The sequence below is a fragment of the Natator depressus genome, chromosome 14 (genome assembly GCF_965152275.1).
Source record: "Natator depressus isolate rNatDep1 chromosome 14, rNatDep2.hap1, whole genome shotgun sequence".
NCBI classification, from domain to species: domain Eukaryota; kingdom Metazoa; phylum Chordata; order Testudines; family Cheloniidae; genus Natator; species Natator depressus.
This window is the reverse complement of record NC_134247.1, coordinates 33,798,380-33,819,496: the sequence shown is the minus strand read 5'-3', so window position 1 is coordinate 33,819,496 and position 21,117 is coordinate 33,798,380. Positions and strand designations below refer to the sequence as shown.

Here is a 21,117-nt window from a genome sequence, read left to right as displayed (position 1 = left end):
TGTGTGGGGAAAAGATTTCTGGTACCAGTGGGGAGAGGGGTCAGGGCACAGTCCAGTGATTGGGAGCTGAAGCTAGAGAAATTCGGACTAAGGTACAAATTTTTCACAGTGAGGAGAATTCCCTGTATTACATTGCTAACATTTGGACTTTTCTAAACACCCCTGGAGCCTTGGGGCTGCTGGATGGTTGTGCCCATACTCGGGGGCATTGTTGGGAAGGACTCTATCTGAATGCGTTAATGATCCTGGCCACAGCCAAGGTACACTGCCCAGGCTTCCCACATGGCCTGTTCTCTTACCATCTAGCAATCTTCATGCCATGCTGCCAATCCCAGTTCTTTTCCCTGGGCTTTTGGGGAGGGAAGGTTGTGCTGGTGGCATGGCTCTTCTGGGAGCACTGGCAGGGCATGTGGAGTACTGATCTCCCTGTGTCTGGTTTGGGGACGCTGCTGTCATTGTCAGCTGATATTTTAATAATAGCTAATAATAATTAATAATACCCACCTCTTCAATAGCACTTTGCACTAGCAGATCTCAAAGCCCTTTACCAAGGAGGTCAGGATCATTAACTCTGTTTTACAGATGGGGAAACTGAGGCACGGGGCAGGGATGTGAGCCGGGAATAAAATCCAGGTCTCCGAGGTCCTGCCCTCAATTCATTAGGCCACACTGCCTCCCCTTTGCCTTACTTAATGTAAATCAAAGGCATTGGCTAGGTAGATGCCTTTTTATGCTTCACCTAAATCTAAATAAAGAAAGGGAAGTAAAAGCAAATATATCAACGGGCCGGACCAGGGGTACCATTTCAGATTTTGGTGGGGGGAGGGGCAACTTTAACTGTCATTCCAGGGGCTACTTAGGCACTTGAAAACTCTAGTTTTTGGCAGATAACTTAGCAATTAGCTGACAGGAGCACTGTATCTAATTCCTATATAAAAGAAAGAAAATTAAATAAGTATTAGACCCACTCAGCTCCAACACTAACATGTTCTGACATCTTGTGTCAAGTCACTTAAGGGACACTGGTTAGGTTTAGAATTTTAATGTATATTCTTACTTTGTTACTAACTTTGTGAAGAGAGAGACTCTGTCAGGACTCCTGGTTTCTATCTCAGCTCTTGGAGGGGAGTGGGGTTTAGTGGGTTACAGCGGGGGGACAGATACATCTGGGTTATATATAAGAACATCACAATGGCCATACTGGCTAAGGCCAATGGTCCATCTAGTCCAGTATCATGTCTTCCAACAGTGGCTAATGCCAGGTGCTTCAGAGGGAATGAACAGAACAGGTAATCATCAAGTGATCTATCCTTTGTCTCCCACTCTCAGCTTCTGGCAAACAGAGGCTGCTAGGGATACACAGAATATGGTGTTGCATCCCTGCCCATTCTGGCTAATAGCCATAGATAGACCTATCCTCCATGAACTTATCTAGTTCTTTTTTGAACCCTGTTATAGTTTTGGCCTTCATAACATCCCCTGCCAAAGAGTTCCACAGGTTAACTGTGAAGAAATACTTTCTTTTGTTTGTTTTAAATCTGCTGCCTATCAATTTCATTGGGTGACCCATCGTTCTTGTGTTATGGGAAGGAGTAAATAACATTTCCTTATTCAATTTTTCCACACAATTCATGATTTTGTAGACCTCTATCATATCCCCCTTTAGTCGTCTCTTTTCCAAGCTGAAAAGGCTCAATCTTTTTAATCTCTCCTCATACAGAAGCTGTTCCATACCCCTCATCATTTCTGTTGCCCTTCTCCGTACCTTTTCCAATTCCATTATATCTTTTTTGTGATGGGGCAACCACATCTGCATGCAGTATTCAAAATATGAGCATACCATGGATTTATATAGAGGCAATATGATATTTTCTGTCGTATTAACTATCCCTTTCTTAATGATTCTCAACATTTTGTTTGCTTTTTTGACGGCTGCTGCACATTGAGAGGATGTTTTCAGGGAACTACCCATGATGACTCCAAGATCTCTTTCTTGGTGGGTAACAGCTAATTTAGACCCCATCATTTTGTATGTATAGTTGGGATTATATTTTACCATGTGCATTAATTTGCATTTATCAACATTGAATTTCATCTGCCATTTTGTTGCCCAGACACCCACTTTTGTGAGATCCATTTGTAACTCTTTGCAGTCAGCTTTAGACTTAACTGTCTTGAGTAATTTTAGCATAAGCTTTTGTGGGTAAAAAACCCCACTTCAGATGCATGGAGTGAAAATTACACATACAGGCATAAATATACTGGCACATGAAGAAAAGGGAGAAGGGAGTTACCTTACAAGTGGAGAACCAGTGTTGACAAGGCCAATTCACTCAGGGTGGATGTGGTCCACTCCCAATAATTGAGGAGGAGGTGTCAATACCAAGAGAGGGAAAATTGCTTTTGTAGTGAGCCAGCCACTCCCAGTCCCTATTCAAGCCCAAATTAATGGTGTTAAGTTTGCAAATGAATTTTAGCTCTGCAAAAACAACGAGGAGTCCGGTGGCACCTTAAAGATTAACAGATTTATTTGGACATAAGCTTCTGTGGGTAAAAAACCCCACTTCTTCAGATGCAACTGTTTTCATTGTTTTTGTGGATACAGACTAACACGGCTACCCCTCTGATACTGTACCTCTGTAGTTTCTCTTTGAAGTCTGTTTTTGAAGTTTTTTTGTTGAAGGATGGCTACTTTTAAACCTGTTATTGAATGTCCAGGGAGATTGAAGTGTTCTATTACTGGCTTTTGTATGTTATGTTGTATGTTGACTTTGTTCTCACCCACAACCATTTCAGATTTGGGGACAACTTATACCTTCAAGTCAGCAGCACTGCTATGGGTACCTGCATGGCCCCACAGTATGCCAACATTTTTATGGCTGACTTAGAACAACGCTTCCTCAGCTCTCGTCCCCTAATGCCCCTACTCTACTTGCGCTACATTGATGACATCTTCATCATATGGACCCACGGGAAGGAGGCCCTGGAAGAATTCCACCATGATTTCAACAATTTCCACCCCACCATCAACCTCAGCCTGGACCAGTCCACACAAGAGATCCACTTCCTGGACACTACAGTGCAAATAAGTGATGGTCACATAAACACCACCCTATACCGGAAACCTACTGACTGCTATACTTACCTACATGCCTCCAACTTCCATCCAGGACACATCACACGATCCATTGTCTAAAGCCAAGCCCTAAGATACAACCGCATTTGCTCCCATCCCTCAGACAGAGAAAAACACCTTCAAGATCTTTATCAAGCATTCTTAAAACTACAATACTCACCTGGGGAAGTGAGGAAACAGATTGACAGAGTGAGATGGGTACCCAGAAGTCACCTACTACAGGACAGGCCCAACAAGGAAAATAACAGAACACCACTGGCCATCACGTACAGCCCTCAGCTAAAACCTCTCCAGCACAGCATCAAGGGTCTACAACCTGTCGTGGAAAATGATCCCCCACTTTCACAGACCTTGGGAGGCAGGCCAGTCCTCACTTACAGACAGCCCCCCAGCCTGAAGCAAATACTCACCAGCAACTACACACCACACCACAGATACACTAACCCAGGAACCAATCCCTATAACAAACCCCGTTGCCTTCTCTGTCCCCCATATCTACTCTAGCGACACCATCAGAGGACCCAACCACATGAGCCACACCATCAGGGGCTCATTCACCTGCACATCTACTAATGTGATATATGCCATCATGTGCCAGCAATGCCCTTCTGCCATGTACATTGGCCAGACCAGACAGTCTCTACGTAAAAGAATAAATGGACACAAATCAGACATCAGGAATGGTAACATACAAAAGCCAGTAGGAGAACACTTCAATGTCCCTGGACATTCAATAACAGATTTAGAAGTAGCCATTCTTCAACAAAAAAACTTCGAAAACAGACTTCAAAGAGAAACTGGAGAGCTACAATTTATTTGCAAACTTAACACCATTAATTTGGGCTTGAATAGGGACTGGGAGTGGCTGGCTCACTACAAAAGCAATTTTCCCTCTCTTGGTATTGACACCTCCTCCTCAGTTATTGGGAGTGGACCACATCCACCCTGAGTGAATTGGCCTTGTCAACACTGGTTCTCCACTTGTAAGGTAACTCCCTTCTCTTCATGTGCCAGTATATTTATGCCTGTATGTGTAATTTTCACTCCATGCATCTGAAGAACTGGGTGTTTTTACCCACGAAAGCTTATGCTAAAATTACTCAAGACAGTTAAGTCTAAAGCTGACTGCAAAGAGTCACAAATGGATCTAAGGTCAGATACTAAGGTCAGAAGGAACCATTATGATCATCTAGTCTAACCTCCTGCACAACGCAGGCCACAGAATTTCACCCACCCACTCCTGAAAAACCTCCCCTATGTTTGAGCTATTGAAGTCCTCAAATCGTGGTTTAAAGACTTCAAGGAGCAGAGAATCCTCCAGCAAGTGACCTGTGCCCCATGCTACAGAGGAAGGTGAAAAACTTCCAGGGCCTCTTCCAATCTGCCCTGGAGGAAGATTCCTTCCCGACCCCAAATATGGCGATCAGCTAAACCCTGAGCATATGGGCAAGATTCACCAGCCAGATACTACAGAAAATTCTTTCCTGGGTAACTCAGATCCCACCCCATCTAACATCCCATCACAGGCCATTAGGCCTATTTACCATGAATATTTAAAGATCAATTAATTACCAAAATCATGTTATCCCATCATACCATCTCCTCCATAAACTTATCGAGTTTAATCTTAAAGCCAGATAGATCTTTTGCCCCCACTGCTTCCCTTGGAAGGCTATTCCAAAACTTCTCTCTTCTGATGGTTAGAAACCTTTGTCTAATTTCAAGTCTAAACTTCCTGGTGGCCAGTTTATATCCATTTGTTCTTGTGTCCACATTGGTACTGAGCTTAAATAATTCCTCTCCCTCTTCGGTATTTATCCCTCTGATATATTTATAGAGAGCAATCATATCTCCCCTCAACCTCCTTTTAGTTAGGCTAAACAAGCCAAGCTCCTTGAGTCTCCTTTCATAAGACAAGTTTTCCATTCCTCGGATCATCCTAGTAGCCCTTCTCTGTACCTGTTCCAGTTTGAATTCATCTTTCTTAAACATGGGAGACCAGAACTGCACACAGTATTCCAGGTGAGGACTCACCAGTGCCTTGTATAACGGTACTAAAATCTTCTTATCCCTACTGGAAATACCTCTCCTGATGCATCCCAAGACTGCATTAGCTTTTTTCACAGCCATATCACATTGGCGGCTCATAGTCATCCTATGATCAACCAATACTCGAAGGTCCTTCTCCTCCTCCGTTACTTCTAATTGATGCGTCCCCAGCTTATAACTAAAATTCTTGTTATTAATCCCTAAATGCATAACCTTACACTTCTCACTATTAAATTTCATCCTATAACTGGAGTAATAGTAATAGGATGAAATTTAATAGTAAGAAGTGTAAGGTTATGCATTTAGGGATTAATAACAAGGATCGGATCGCTACCCCTTCCTGCTTCTCCACGTGGGCACCAATGATACTGCCAAGAATGACCTTGAGCGGATCACTGCGGACTACGTGGCTCTGGGAAGAAGGATAAAGGAGTTTGAGGCGCAAGTGGTGTTCTCGTCCATCCTCCCCGTGGAAGGAAAAGGCCAGGGCAGGGACCGTCGAATCGTGGAAGTCAACGAATGGCTACACAGGTGGTGTCGGAGAGAAGGCTTTGGATTCTTTGACCATGGGATGCTGTTCCATGAAGGAGGAGTGCTGGGCAGAGACGGGCTCCATCTTACGAAGAGAGGGAAGAGCATTTTTGCGAGCAGGCTGGCTAACCTAGTAAGGAGGGCTTTAAACTAGGTTCACCGGGGGAAGGAGACCAAAGCCCTGAGGTAAGTGGGAAAACGGGATACCGGGAGGAAGCACAGGCAGGAACGTCTGTGATGGGAGGGCTCCTGCCTCATACTGAGAATGAGGGGCGATCAGCAGGTTCTCTCAAGTGCTTATATACGAATGCACAAAGCCTTGGAAACAAGCAGGGAGAACTGGAGGTCCTGGTGATGTCAGGGAATTATGACGTGATTGGAATAACAGAGGCTTGGTGGGATAACTCACATGACTGGAGTACTGTCATGGATGGATATAAGCTGTTCAGGAAGGACAGGCAGGGCAGAAAAGGTGGGGGAGTAGCACTGTATGTAAGGGAGCAGTATGACTGCTCAGAGCTCCGGTACGAAACTGCAGAAAAACCTGAGTGTCTCTGGATTAAGTTTAGAAGTGTGAGTAATAAGAGTGATGTAGTGGTGGGAGTCTGCTATAGACCACCGGACCAGGGGGATGAGGTGGATGAGGCTTTCTTCCGGCAACTCGCAGAAGCTACTAGATCGCACGCCCTGGTTCTCATGGGTGACTTTAATTTTCCTGATATTTGCTGGGAGAGCAATACAGCGGTGCATAGACAATCCAGGAAGTTTTTGGAAAGCGTAGGGGACAATTTCCTGGTGCAAGTGCTAGACGAGCCAACTGGGGGGGAGCTTTTCTTGACCTGCTGCTTACAAACAGGGAAGAATTAATGGGGGAAGCAAAAGTGGATGGGAATCTGGGAGGCAGTGATCATGAGATGGTCGAGTTCAGGATCCTGACACAGGGAAGAAAGGTAAGCAGCAGGATACGGACCCTGGACTTCAGGAAAGCAGACTTCGACTCCCTCAGGGAGCGGATGGGTAGGATCCCCTGGGGGACTAACATGAAGGGGAAAGGAGTCCAGGAGAGCTGGCTGTATTTCAAGGAATCCCTTTTGAGGTTACAGGGACAAACCATCCCGATGAGTCGAAAGAATAGTAAATATGGCAGGCGACCAGCTTGGCTTAATGGTGAAATCCTAGCGGATCTTAAACATAAAAAAGAAGCTCACAAGAAGTGGAAGGTTGGACATATGACCAGGGAAGAGTATAAAAATATTGTTCGGGCATGTAGGAATGAAATCAGGAGGGCCAAATCGCACCTGGAGCTGCAGCTAGCAAGAGATGTCAAGGAGTAACAAGAAGGGTTTCTTCAGGTATGTTGGCAACAAGAAGAAAGCCAAGGAAAGTGTGGGCCCCTTACTGAATGAGGGAGGCAACCTAGTGACAGAGGATGTGGAAAAAGCTAATGTGCTCAATGCTTTTTTTGCCTCTGTCTTCACTAACAAGGACAGCTCCCAGACTGCTGCGCTGGGCATCGCAACATGGGGAGTAGATGGCCAGCCCTCTGTGGAGAAAGAGGTGGTTAGGGACTATTTAGAAAAGCTGGACGTGCACAAGTCCATGGGGCCGGACGAGTTGCATCCAAGAGTGCTAAAGGAATTGGCGGATGTGATTGCAGAGCCATTGGCCATTATCTTTGAAAACTCGTGGCGAACGGGGGAAGTCCCAGATGACTGGAAAAAGGCCAATGTAGTGCCAATCTTTAAAAAAGGGAAGAAGGAGGATCCTGGGAACTACAGGCCAGTCAGCCTCACCTCAGTCCCCGGAAAAATCATGGAGCAGGTCCTCAAGGAATCAATCCTGAAGCACTTACACGAGAGTAAAGTGATCAGGAACAGTCAGCATGGATTCACCAAGTGAAGGACATGCCTGACTAATCTAATCGCCTTCTATGATGAGATTACTGATTCTGTGGATGAAGGGAAAGCAGTGGATGTATTGTTTCTTGACTTTAGCAAAGCTTTTGACATGGTCTCCCACAGTATTCTTGTCAGCAAGTTAAAGAAGTATGGGCTGGATGAATGTACTATAAGGTGGGTAGAAAGTTGGCTAGATTGTCGGGCTCAACGGGTAGTGATCAATGGCTCCATGTCTAGTTGGCAGCCGGTGTCAAGTGGAGTGCCCCAGGGGTCGGTCCTGGGGCCGGTTTTGTTCAATATCTTCATAAATGATCTGGAGGATGGTGTGGATTGCACTCTCAGCAAATTTGCGGATGATACTAAACTGGGAGGAGTGGTAGATACGTTGGAGGGCAGAGATAGGATACAGAGGGACCTAGACAAATTGGAGGATTGGGCCAAAAGAAACCTGATGAGGTTCAATAAGGATAAGTGCAGGGTCCTGCACTTAGGACGGAAGAACCCAATGCACAGCTACAGACTAGGGACCGAATGGCTAGGCAGCAGTTCTGCGGAAAAGGACCTAGGGGTTACAGTGGACGAGAAGCTGGATATGAGTCAACAGTGTGCCCTTGTTGCCAAGAAGGCCAATGGCATTTTGGGATGTATAAGTAGGGGCATAGCGAGCAGATCGAGGGACGTGATCGTTCCCCTCTATTCGACATTGGTGAGGCCTCATCTGGAGTACTGTGTCCAGTTTTGGGCCCCACACTACAAGAAGGATGTGGATAAATTGGAGAGAGTCCAGTGAAGGGCAACAAAAATGATTAGGGGTCTGGAACACATGACTTATGAGGAGAGGCTGAGGGAACTGGGATTGTTTAGTCCGCAGAAGAGAAGAATGAGGGGGGATTTGATAGCTGCTTTCAACTACCTGAGAGGTGGTTCCAAAGAGGATGGTTCTAGACTATTCTCAGTGGTAGAAGATGACAGGACAAGGAGTAATGGTCTCAAGTTGCAGTGGGGGAGGTTTAGGTTGGATATTAGGAAAAACTTTTTCACTAGGAGGGTGGTGAAACACTGGAATGCGTTACCTAGGGAGGTGGTAGAATCTCCTTCCTTAGAAGTTTTTAAGGTCAGGCTTGACAAAGCCCTGGCTGGGATGATTTAATTGGGGATTGGTCCTGCTTTGAGCAGGGGGTTGGACTAGATGACCTCCTTAGGTCCCTTCCAACCCTGATATTCTATGATTCTATGTGGGATAGGCTTGTGCATACCGTGTAAAATGGTCAGTCGCTACTAGAATGTTCCCAACATTCCTCTTGTCTACCTCTACAGACAAGAAATCAATGCATACCAATTCCAAAGGTTTGTTGCTGGTGATGTTCTTGAGATATGCAGCCCTCGTGGGCAGAGTTTTCCTTTGAACACATCGAGCGCAAGTCTCACATTTCCTGCGAACATCTTCAGCCATTCGGGGCCAATAGAACCTACTACGAATAAATTCCAGGGTCCTCTCCATCCCTAAATGCCCAAAGTCATCATGCAGGGCCCTCATGGCCAGGGCTCTGTACTTTTTTGGCAGCACTAGTTGTGCTTGTTGTTTTTGTAAAGGGTCGGTGGTCATTCGGTGTAGCACTCCCTGAATCAGTTTTAGTTTGGTCCATTCTCTCAATAGTAGTTTACCCTCCAGGTTAGGTGGGACAACCGCAGCTGGGCTTCGCCCCTCTCTTTTGGCAAGTAGTGTATCACGAATGTCAATATCTTGCTGCTGGGCTTCTTGCCAGTCAGCCGCATTGAGCATGGGCAAAGGAGATTGGTCCAATGCAATATAGTTCACTGAAGCAGAAGGCATGCATTCAGGGGGCAGGCCCAAAGCTTCTGCAACACATCCCTGAAGGCTCTCACAGGCCTCTGGCTCTCGGCGACTCAGACTGCAAATAGCTCTCACTCCATCTGTGGGTATGACAGCAACTTCTGGAGCCTGCGGACGCCTGGACAATGCATCTGCATCTACATTGCTTCTCCCTGATCGGTACTGAATGCTGAACTCATAGCTAGCCAAGGCGGCCACCCATCTCTGCCCTGTAGCATCCAGCTTAACACTTGTTAACACATAAGTCAGTGGATTGTTGTCTGTCCACACCTGGAACTGAGCACCATACAAGTAGTCTCGAAATTTCTCAGTGATGGCCCATTTCAAGGCCAAGAATTCCAGCTTGTGGGTGGGATAGCGAGTTTCACTATCAGACAATCCTCGGCTGGCAAAGGCTACAGATTTACGTTTGCCTTCCACTTCCTAGTACAGGACTGCTCCCAGACCCTCCAAACTGGCATCAGTATGCAGGATAAATGGTTTGCTTGGGTCAGCAAAAACTAGGACTGGAGCATGAGTTAGGCAAGTAATGATTTCTCGAAAAGCCCTTTCACATCTCTCATCCCACCATGGCCCAAATGGTTCAAAGGGGCCATAGTGTCTCTGCACAGGAGGCTTTGGGGACCTCCCCTTATTCTTGGTCTTAGATTTGTTCTTGCTGGACTGATGTCCCCTGGTAAGATCGTTCAGAGGCTTTACAATCATAGCATAGTTTTTCACAAATCTGCGGTAGTAGCCACTAAATCCAAGAAAGGTCTTGAGTTCTCTGTAGTTACTTGGACGTGGCCATGTAGTGAGTGCTTCTATTTTATCAGGATCAGTCCCACACCCTCTTGGGACACAATGTGACCCACATACTTCACTGAGGTTCTGCAGAACTGGCATTTGTCAATTGAAAGCTTCAAACCATAATCCTCCAACCTATCAAGCACTTTAAGAAGTCTTTCTTCATGCTCCTCTAAGGTTCTTACAAACACAATCAGGTCATCCAAATAAATTAACACTTGCAGTAAATTCATGTCTCCCATAACTTTCTCCATGAGACGTTGAAAGGTGGCAGGTGCTCCAGAAATCCCTTGGGGCATGCGTTCGAACTGATAAAGCCCTAATGGGCAGATGAAGGCTGTCTTCTCCTTATCTTCTTCTCCCAGAGGGATCTGGTAGTATCCACTTCGAAGATCCAACACAGAGAACCACTGGCTTCCCAGCAAACAGTCTAAGGCATCTTGCACTCGAGGCATAGTGTACTGGTCGACCACAGTATGGCTGTTTAGGGTGCGATAGTCAATACACATCCGGATTTTCCCATTCTTTTTACAGACTACCACAATGGGTGAGGCGTATGGGCTGCGGGACGCTGTAATGATGCCATTCGCAGCCAGCTCCTGAAGATGATGTCGCACATCTTCCATCTCAGAGAGAGCAATCTTCCTAGATCTCTCCCTGAAAGGTCGAGAGTCATGTAGTCTGATATTGTGCTCTACTTCTTTTGCACATCCCACGTCCCACTCATGCAGTGAGAACACCTTGGATCTTTCACAAAGTTTCTTCCTCATGCGATCTTTCCAGTCCTCGAACACTGGTGAATCTCCAAAGTCAAACTTTGCTGGGTCTATTGTCGGAACTTGAGTTTCACACTGGGGTTTTACAATCGACTCAGGCTCAAAGAGGTCTGCTATCTTTTGTCCTTGCTTCACAACAACATCACGACTCGTTTCATTAGCAATCAATATAGTCACCCTTTCCTGGGCTTCAGCAGGTAGGGTTATGACTCCACTGGGGACCAGCACTCCTTCAGGGAGCTCCTCCCATCGGCTGCTCTATCATTGCTAACGTCCGTTTACTGCCTTTCAGCCAGGTACTCATGACAAGCACTTCTTGCTCCGTCCTTGCAGGCACTACTAAGGGGGTCGTGCCCGCGTACTTCAGTGCCCCAAGCGGTAGCTCAGATGTGTCCCTTTTAGCGCTCTCAATTTTCCTCTAGGCTTCAGCACAAAGCGTATGGATCATCAGGGTATTCAGGTACTGGTCCCCAGCCCGCCTTCTGCAGTAATCCGCGAGTACCTTGAAGAGACTGGAGTTGGTCCCTATCAGCACAGACACATCAGAAGTCCCTTTAGGGTCAGGGCATATTAAGGCAGCTGTGTCTACCTCTTCTCTTACCCCAGCAACCTCCTCTGGGAATTCCAGGTGCACTATGACATACCCTTGGTAGGGGTATTCATCCATGCTGAGGCCACACAGTCCAAGGCCAGTCAGTGGCTGTATAGGCAAGTGTCTAAGCATCTGTTGGTAGAATGACTGAAATATAATAGTCACTTGAGATCCAGTGTCAAGCAGTGCTTTACGCTCCACCCCTTCAATCCTCACCGTGAACTCTGCTCGAGGCCCTATCAGTGCTGCGGGGATCTTCAAATTCTGCAGACCTGGGGGGTCCCCGTCCCCAGACCCTCTGGCAGGTACCGGATCTCTCCCACAAACTGCTCCACATCCCACCAGCAGCTCCTGCCGTCCCACAAACTGCTCCACAATATATCTTCAGGCTCCCCCACTACTTAACACAACGCCCAGTGATTTCAGCTCTTAGTCAGTTCAGCTCTTTGGTGAATTCAGCTTGTAGTAGGGGAGCCTCAGTGCTGGTGCACTATTAGCCCAAAGTGAGCTCAGCAGCCTGTAACTAGACTTCTAACGAATTAGCTCTGATATTCCACAGTGGGGAGGGAGGGAGGAGGAAGTACAGTTAGCATGTAAGGCCCTCACCAAGGGGCACATGCCACCAAGTATTAATACTTATCCCCAGCCTCCCTCAATTCACAGAGTTTTGGACCCATGACCCTTACCTAGCGAGTGCTACTTAGTTGATGGTGAGTCCCTCCATCAGAACAAAAGACCAAGTACAGTTCCAAGCACAGTTCCCATAATCAGGGTAATAACAATTTATTCTTCCCGCCCCAATAACAGAGACACTGGGGATCCCACAACAGCCAAAGTGACCATTTGGGCAGCTATGGCCTTATTCTAGGCGGGGTGGGTGTGCCTATGCAAATGAGATCAGCCCCTGAAGTTCTTTTCCACAACTTGCCACACCTCACCACCAGATGTCAGGGTGGAGCTCATCCTGACACTGCTTACATACGCATCAAAGCATCCACACAGGAGAGAAGCCCTACAAATGCCCTAAGTGCAGGAAAAGCTTCGGTCGTCTCTCACACCTTAATAGACACCAAACAATCCACACAGGAGAGAGACCCTTTAAATGCTTGGACTGTGGGAACAGCTTTCGTGACAGCTCATCCCTCATCAGGCATCAGAGAATCCACACAGAAGAGAAACTGTAGAAGATGGGTGAAGTGAACAACAATGTAGCTGATTCCAATGAATATCAGAGGGTTGGGTAAGACAGTTCTGGCCATCTAATGAGGACATGCTATTAAAGTAGATAATGAAACCACATTCCTAGAACAGAGGCATGCAGAGCAAGAGGCAGAGATAAGATTCCCATGTTGTGAAGAGATTTGATTATTATGTCTCAAGAAGCTCTGAACGTCCTCTGATTAGCTCCTGCTCTGAAGTTTGTTGATACAGACCTAGAACCATCTTTATCTTATGTGGTGTGACTTTGATTTATTCTTGATACTGTTTTAGTTAATTGATACATTCAGGAGCAGAGATGGACTCAGGTCAGAAATGCAGTGATACTTGGGCTCTGGGCACTGAGCTGGGACGATGGTTTATTTGTGACTTTCTTGCTTTGAATGAAGAGGAGTAAAGTGGATCCCAGTTTCTCAAACTCTGAGACCTTTATCTGGAGATGTCGAGAATGTGAAGATGGGCCACTGTGTAATGAAATGGGGTCTCTGGGAAAGTCTCTTTAAAGGTTTATTTTATATTGTATAATCTAGCCAGTATAATTACACTGGAGTTCTGACAGGTTTCAGAGTAACAGCCGTGTTAGTCTGTATTCGCAAAAAGAAAAGGAGTACTTGTGGCACCTTAGAGACTAACCAGTTTATTTGAGCATAAGCTTTCGTGAGCTACATTTGAGCTTATGCTCAAATAAATTGGTTAGTCTCTAAGGTGCCACAAGTACTCCTTTTCTTTTAACTGGAGTTCTGCTTTTTACTCCCTGTACTTATCATGAATTCATAGATATAAAATGTCTAACTAGATGACTAAATTATTGATTATTACCAGTGGAGTTACATGCTTTCATTGCTATGGGTCTGCAGTTGTCCTTTCTGATATATGTATCCACTAGAAAAGTCCTATATTAAAGCGGTAAAATCCCTGACCCAATTACTTGTGCTTAATCCTTCTACATTTAGAATCTAGGTTTATTAAATACACTGTATTTATGAAATTAGTTTCATATTTCATTTTTAGACAACAGGCACTTAGCACAAAACTATCAAAAAGTTTACTTCAGAATCATAAGTGTAAATACACTGAAGCTAATTCCCTGGAATCTGGGGTACACATGTGGGGACCCACATGAAAGACCCCCAAGCTTATTTCTATCAGCTTAGGTTAAAAACTTCTCCAAGGCACAAATCCTTTCCTTGCCCTTGGACAGTATTGCTGCCACCACCAAGTGATCTAGACAAAGATTCAGGAAAAAGACCACTTGGAGTCCCTATTTCCCCAAAATATCTCCCAAAGCCCCTTCACCCCCTTTCCTGGGGAGGCTTGAGAATAATATAATAACCAATAGGTTAACAAAGTGAGCACAGACCAAACCGTTTGGTTTTTAGGACACTAAAAATCAATCAGAAAAGGAGTACTTATGGCACCTTAGAGACTAACCAATTTATTTGAGCATAAGCTTTCGTGAGCTACAGCTCACTTCATTGGATGCATACTGTGGAAAGTGTAGAAGATCTTTTATACACACAAAGCATGAAAAAATACCTTCCCCCACCCCACTCTCCTGCTGGCAATAGCTTATCTAAAGTGACCACTCTCCTTACAATGTGTATGATAATCAAGGTGGGCCATTTCCAGCACAAATCCAGGTTTAACAAGAACGTCTGGGGGGGGGGGGGTAGTAGGGTGTCACCTATTACAGGACAGGCCTAACAAAGAAAATAACAGAACGCCACTAGCCGTCACCTTCAGCCCCCAACTAAAACTCCTCCAACGCATTATTAAGGATCTACAACCTATCCGTTTGATGACTCAACACTCTCACAAATCCTGGGAGACAGGCCAGTCCTTGCCTACAGACAGCCCCCCAACCTGAAGCAAATACTCACCAGCAACCACATATCACACAACAGAACCACTAACCCAGGAACCTATCCTTGCAACAAAGCCCGTTGCCAACTGTGCCCACATATCTATTCAGGGGACACCATCACAGGGCCTAATAACATCAGCCACACTATCAGAGGCCCGTTCACCTGCACATCCACCAATGTGATATATGCCATCATGTGCCAGCAATGCCCCTCTGCCATGTACATTGGTCAAACTGGACAGTCTCTACGTAAAAGAATAAATGGACACAAATCAGATGTCAAGAATTATAACATTCATAAACCAGTCGGAGAACACTTCAATCTCTCTGGTCACGCGATTACAGACATGAAAGTTGCAATTCTTCAACAAAAAAACTTCAAATCCAGACTCCAGCGAGAAACTGTTGAATTGGAATTCATTTGCAAATTGGATACAATTAATTTAGGCTTGAATAGAGACTGGGAGTGGCTAAGTCATTATGCAAGGTAGCCTATTTCCCCTTGTTTTTTCCTAACCCCCCCCCGACGTTCTTGTTAAACCCTGGATTTGTGCTGGAAATGGCCCACCTTGATTATCATACACATTGTAAGGAGAGGTTTCAGAGTAACAGCCGTGTTAGTCTGTATTCGCAAAAAGAAAAGGAGTACTTGTGGCACCTTAGAGACTAACCAATTTATTTGAGCATGAGCTTTCGTGAGCTACAGCTCACTTCATCGGATGCATACTGTGGAAACTGCAGAAGACATTATATACACAGAGACCATGAAACAATACCTCCTCCCACCCCACTCTCCTGCTGGTAATAAGCAGGAGAGTGGGGTGGGAGGAGGTATTGTTTCATGGTCTCTGTGTATATAATGTCTTCTGCAGTTTCCACAGTATGCATCCGACGAAGTGAGCTGTAGCTCACGAAAGCTCATGCTCAAATAAATTGGTTAGTCTCTAAGGTGCCACAAGTACTCCTTTTCTTATTGTAAGGAGAGTGGTCACTTTAGATAAGCTATTACCAGCAGGAGAGTGGGTTTGTGGGGGTGGGGGGGGGTGAGAAAACCTGGATTTGTGCTGGAAATGGCCCAACTTGATTATCATACACATTGTAAGGAGAGTGATCACTTTAGATAAGCTATTGCCAGCAGGAGAGTGGGGTGGGGGGAGGTATTTTTTCATGCTTTGTGTGTATAAAAGATCTTCTACACTTTCCACAGTATGCATCCGATGAAGTGAGCTGTAGCTCACGAAAGCTTATGCTCAAATAAATTGGTTAGTCTCTAAGGTGCCACAAGTACTCCTTTTCTTTTTGTGAATACAGACTAACACGGCTGTTACTCCGAAAAAAATCAATCAGGTTCTTAAAAGAAGAACTTCATTATAAAGAAAAAAGTAAAAGAATCACACCTGCAAAATCAGGATGGAAGGTAACTTTACAGGGTAATAAAAGATTTAAAACACAGAGGACTCCCCTCTGCACTCAACTTCACAGTTACAAAAAACAGGAATAAACCTCCCTCTTAGCATAGGGAAAATTCACAAACTAAAACAAAAGATAATCTAACGCATTTCCTTGCCTTTACTTACAATTTCTGTAATTTTAGATGAATTTCAGGTATCTTTTTAGGAGCTGGTTTACCTGCTTGGTCTCTCTCTCTCTGCCCTGAGAGGGAACAAACAAAGAGCACAAACAAAACCTTCCCCTGCAGATTTGAGAGTATCTTCTTTCCCCATTGGTCCTTCTGGTCAGGTGCCAACTAGGTTAATTGAACTGGTTAACCTCTTACAGGTAAGTGATTCTGTACCACTGGCCAGGAGGGATTTTATGTTACTGCATACATAAAGGTTGTTACCTTCCCTTTATATTTATGACGGGGGTTATTGTGGATCAAAAATTGAATATGAGCCAACTGTGTGATGCAGTAGCAAAAAAAAGGCTAATGCCATTCTGGGGTGCATTAAACAGGAGTGTCATATGTAAGACATAGGAGACAATGTTCCCACTCCATTTGGTACTGGTGAGGCCTCAGCTGGAGTACTGTGTCCAGTGCTGGGCACTACACTTTAAGAAATATGTGAACAAATTGGAGAGAGTTCAGAAGATAGAAAAAACTAAGGTTTAGAAAATCTGACCTATAAGGAAAGGTTAAAAAAAACCCTCAAAGCGTTTAGTATTGAGAACAGAAGATTGAGGGGGGACCTGATAACAATATTCAAATATGTTAAGGGTGTTATAAAGAGGATGGTGAACAATTGTTCTCCATATCCATTGAAGGCAGGACAAGAAGCCATTGGCTTAATCTGCAACCCAGGAGATTTAGATATTATGAAAAACTTTCTAACTAAAAGGGTAGTTAAGCTATGGCAGAGACTTCTAAGGGAGGTTGTGAAATCCCCATCATTGGAGGTTTTCAAGAACATTGGTCAGGGATGGACTAGGTTTGCTTGGTCCTGCCTCAGCATGGGGGGATGGACTAGAAGACCTCTCAGGGTCCCATCCAGCTTTACATTTCTATGGTTTTCAAAAGCACGTAAGTGGGTTATTTGCCTAATTCTGATTGCACCATTTTAGGTGTATTTGAAAATCCCAGGTCCGCCCCAAAGAATGCAGGCCCTACCTACAGAATGGGTGGGGGTGGAGGGGCTGTACACTGGAGACAGGTGCCCCTGAAAAGGTTTTAGGGGTCATGGTCAAGCAACTCACCATGAGATCCCAGTATGAAATGTGGCTGTGGCCAAAAGCTCTAATGTGACCCTGGAATGTATAAAGAAGGGAATGGTGAATAGGAACAAGGAGGAGGTGTGTATGGCGTTGGTGAGACTAATGCAGGAACATTGCATCCAATTCTGTTCACACGTTGAAAAGATATTGTTCAGAACAGTTCAGACAAGAGCTACAACAATTACTCAAGGTCTGGAAAACCTGCTTCACAGTGTATTTCAAACAAGATCCTATAGGACCCTTGGTGAATATTTGGGAAGTAAGTTCTACACACAAGTGATGATATGAAAAAGCTCTTAAGGGCTAGTCTATAAAGGAAATTTATATTGGAATAAGATAAAGCAGTGGCTCTCAACCTTTCCAGAATACTGTACCCCTTTCAGGAGTCTGATTTGTCTTACGTACCCCCAAGTTTCACCTCACTTAAAGACTACTTGCTTATAAAATTAGACATAAAAATACAAAAGTGTCACAGCACACTTATACTGAAAAATTGCTTGCTTACTTATTTTTACCATATAATTATAAAATAAATCAATTGGAATATAAATATTTTACTTATATTTCAATGTATAGTATATAGAGCAGTATAAACAAGTCATTGTCTGTATGAAATTTTAGTTTGTACTCACTTCGCTAGTGCTTTTCACTTAACCTGCTGTAAAATTAGGCAAATATCTGGATGAATTGATGTACCCCCCTGGAAGATCTCTGTGTACCCGTGGTTGAGAACCACTGACCTAAGGTGTGGGTTAAAACCAGCATTCTTTATTCCAGTATACTTTGCTTTGTGTTATTCTGGTATCAGAGTTCCTTTCTTTGATTTGCTTTGTGTCACTTTGAAAGGGGATTAAACTAGGGCTGTCAAGCAATTACAAAAATTAATTGTGCAATTAATCGCTCTGTTAAACAATAATAGAACACCATTTATTTAAATATTTTTGGATGTTTTCTACATTTTCAAATATATTGAATTCAATTACAACACAGAACACAAAGTGTACAGTGCTTACTTTATATTTATTTTTATTACTATTTCTTTTTTCTTTTTTACAGTGCAAATATTTGTATTTTTCAATTCACCTAAGTACTGTAGTGCAATCTCTATCATGAAAGTTGAACTTACAAATGTAGAATTATGTACCAAAAACCCCTCAAAAACAATGTAAAACTTTAGAGCCTACAAGTCCACTCAGTCCTACTTCTTGTTCAGCCAATCACTCAGACAAACAAGTTTGTTTACATTTGCAGGAGATAATGCTGCCTACTTCTTGTTTACAATCTCACCTGAAAATGAAAACAGGCATTCGCATGCCACTGTTGTAGCCAGAGTCACAAGATATTTACGTGCCAGATATGGTAAAGATTCATATGTCCCTTCATGCTTCGCCCACCATTCCATGCTGATGAAGGGTTCTGCTCAATAACAATCCAAAGCAGTGTGGACTGATGCACGTTCATTTTCATCATCTGAGTCAGATGCCACCAACAAAAGATAGATTTTCTTTTTTGGTGGTTCGGGTTCTGTAGTTTCTGCATCGGAGTGTTGCTCTTTTATGACTTCTGCATACATGCTCCACACCTCGTCCCTCTCAGATTTTGGAAGGCACTTCAGATTCTTAAAACTTGGGTCAAGTGGTGTAGCTATCTTTAGAAATCTCACAATGGTACCTTCTTTGCATTTTGTCAGATCTGCAGTGAAAGTGTTCTTAAATCGAACAACATGTGCTGGGTCGTCATCCAAGACTGCCATAACACAAAATATATGGCAGAATGCAGATAAAACAGAGCAGGAGACATACAATTCTCCCCCAAGGAGTTCAGTCACAAATTTAATTAATGCATTTTTTTTTTTTTACGAGCATCATTGGCATGGAAGCATGGCCTCTGGAATGGTAGCCAAAGCATGAAGGTGCATACAAATGTTTAGCATGTCTGGCACATAAATACCTAGCAATGTCTGCTACAACGGTGCCATGAGAACACCTGTTCTCACTTTCAGGTGACAATGTAAATAAGACGCGGGCAACATTATCTTCTGCAAATGTAAACAAACTTGTTTGTCTTAATGATTAGCTGAACAAGAAGTAGGACTGAGTGGACTTGTAGGCGCTAACGTTTTACATTGTTTTGTTGTTTTGTTTTTGAGTGCAGTTATGTAACAAAAAAATCTACATTTGTAAGTTGCACTTTCACGATAGAGATTACAGTACATACTTGTATGAGGTGAATTGAAAAATACTATTTCCTCTGTTTATCATTTTTACAGTGCAAATATTTGTAATAAAAATATAAAGTGAGCCCTATATACTTTGTATTCTGTATTGTAAATTGAAATCAAATATTTGAAAATGTAGAAAAACATCCCAAATATTTAATAAATTTCAATTGGTATTCTATTGTTTAACAGTGTGATTAAAACTGTGATTAATCACGATTAATTTTTTTGAGTTAATCTTGTGAGTTAACTGCAGTTAATCGACAGTCCTAGATTAAACTAATCCAAAGAAAGGCACTCTTATATTGTAATAAGAGTGTCCATATGGGGAATGTTTTTGGTATAGATACACTTGTATAACTGGTCGAACTTTCTAGCAGAGACAAGCCCTAAGGTGCTGGAGAGAGAGATGCAAAATAATAGCTGAGAAAGGCAGTCCTCCTTGGGGGGTCAAAAGAAATGGAAGAAGTTTTTGGTGGCAGCCTTGAAGTCATGAGATAGCAAAGAAAAAAAAACTTGCTACTGGAAGAACAAACATTTTGAAATCAAAATTGTACATTAAAAAAAATCACAATAAGAGCATAGGCAATGTTGTACTAGAAACCATTATGTGATGTGATGGCTTAGCTACTAGCATCAGTTATTGTTTTCTGTGATTATTTACTATAAAACTATACATATACTGTAGCATAGTTGGCACAATGGTAACCGAGGTAAATAATGGCATGACAAGAAAAATAAGAGTAATAAAAATACCATTCTAAAAATAAATAAATGGAGGAGTGAAACTACATTTACTGTAGATTACAGGAGGTGGCGTGCCATTTAGGCAATCAAAATAGCAGAATAAGACCCACTTGTGAGCTGCAATGAGGCCTTGTGCAGACATACACCTTTCTAAACTGGCAAGGAATTTTAAACTCCAGTAGCATATGAACAAATTTAGGAGGCTGAGTCAAATATTTCACTGAATCAAATCTCCTTTGACAGCTCAAGACATTGTTACAGATCAAGAAGCACTGTCTTGTCTAGGCATTGGGGTACTCTGCACCTTTAACACCACAGCCCTGCTGGAGAGGGGAGGCTGAGACGAACCATCCAGTGAGGAACATAAGCCCCTCTGCCACCTACACCCTATCTCGGCAACCACTGCAGACAGATCACCAAATCTGTGGCAGTATTGCCAACCCCAAATGTTCAAAACGCAAATATTATGAGGCAGCTTCATCAAAAAATCATTAGATTGGCTTTTGTAACTTTCATCTCCTCTGCTCCTCCTTATCCTGGGGTTTCATCCTCTGGCGCTGTCTAGCAGTGCATCTCCCTCCCCCCCGCTTTCTGAACTCCACCTTCTGCACTCTGTCCCCAATTTAACCTGTCTGACCCTCTCCTCCTCTCCCGCCACCTGTTTCACCCTCCTCCCACTACATTTTGCCCCCTGCACAAATTCCGCTGATCCTACCCCTCCAAGTGGTAGCGTGA

At 43.8% G+C, this 21,117-nt stretch overlaps 1 protein-coding gene across 1 annotated transcript in view; it reads left to right on the top strand.

Annotated features, from left to right (window-relative positions):
* The window catches only part of LOC141998762 (uncharacterized), a 406,176-nt gene that overhangs the window by 335,265 nt on the left and 49,794 nt on the right, over window positions 1-21,117 (top strand). Inside the window, 1 exon segment of the mRNA XM_074971763.1 lies at window positions 12,626-12,803. Within this exon segment, the coding sequence (XP_074827864.1) occupies window positions 12,626-12,803 (178 nt within the window).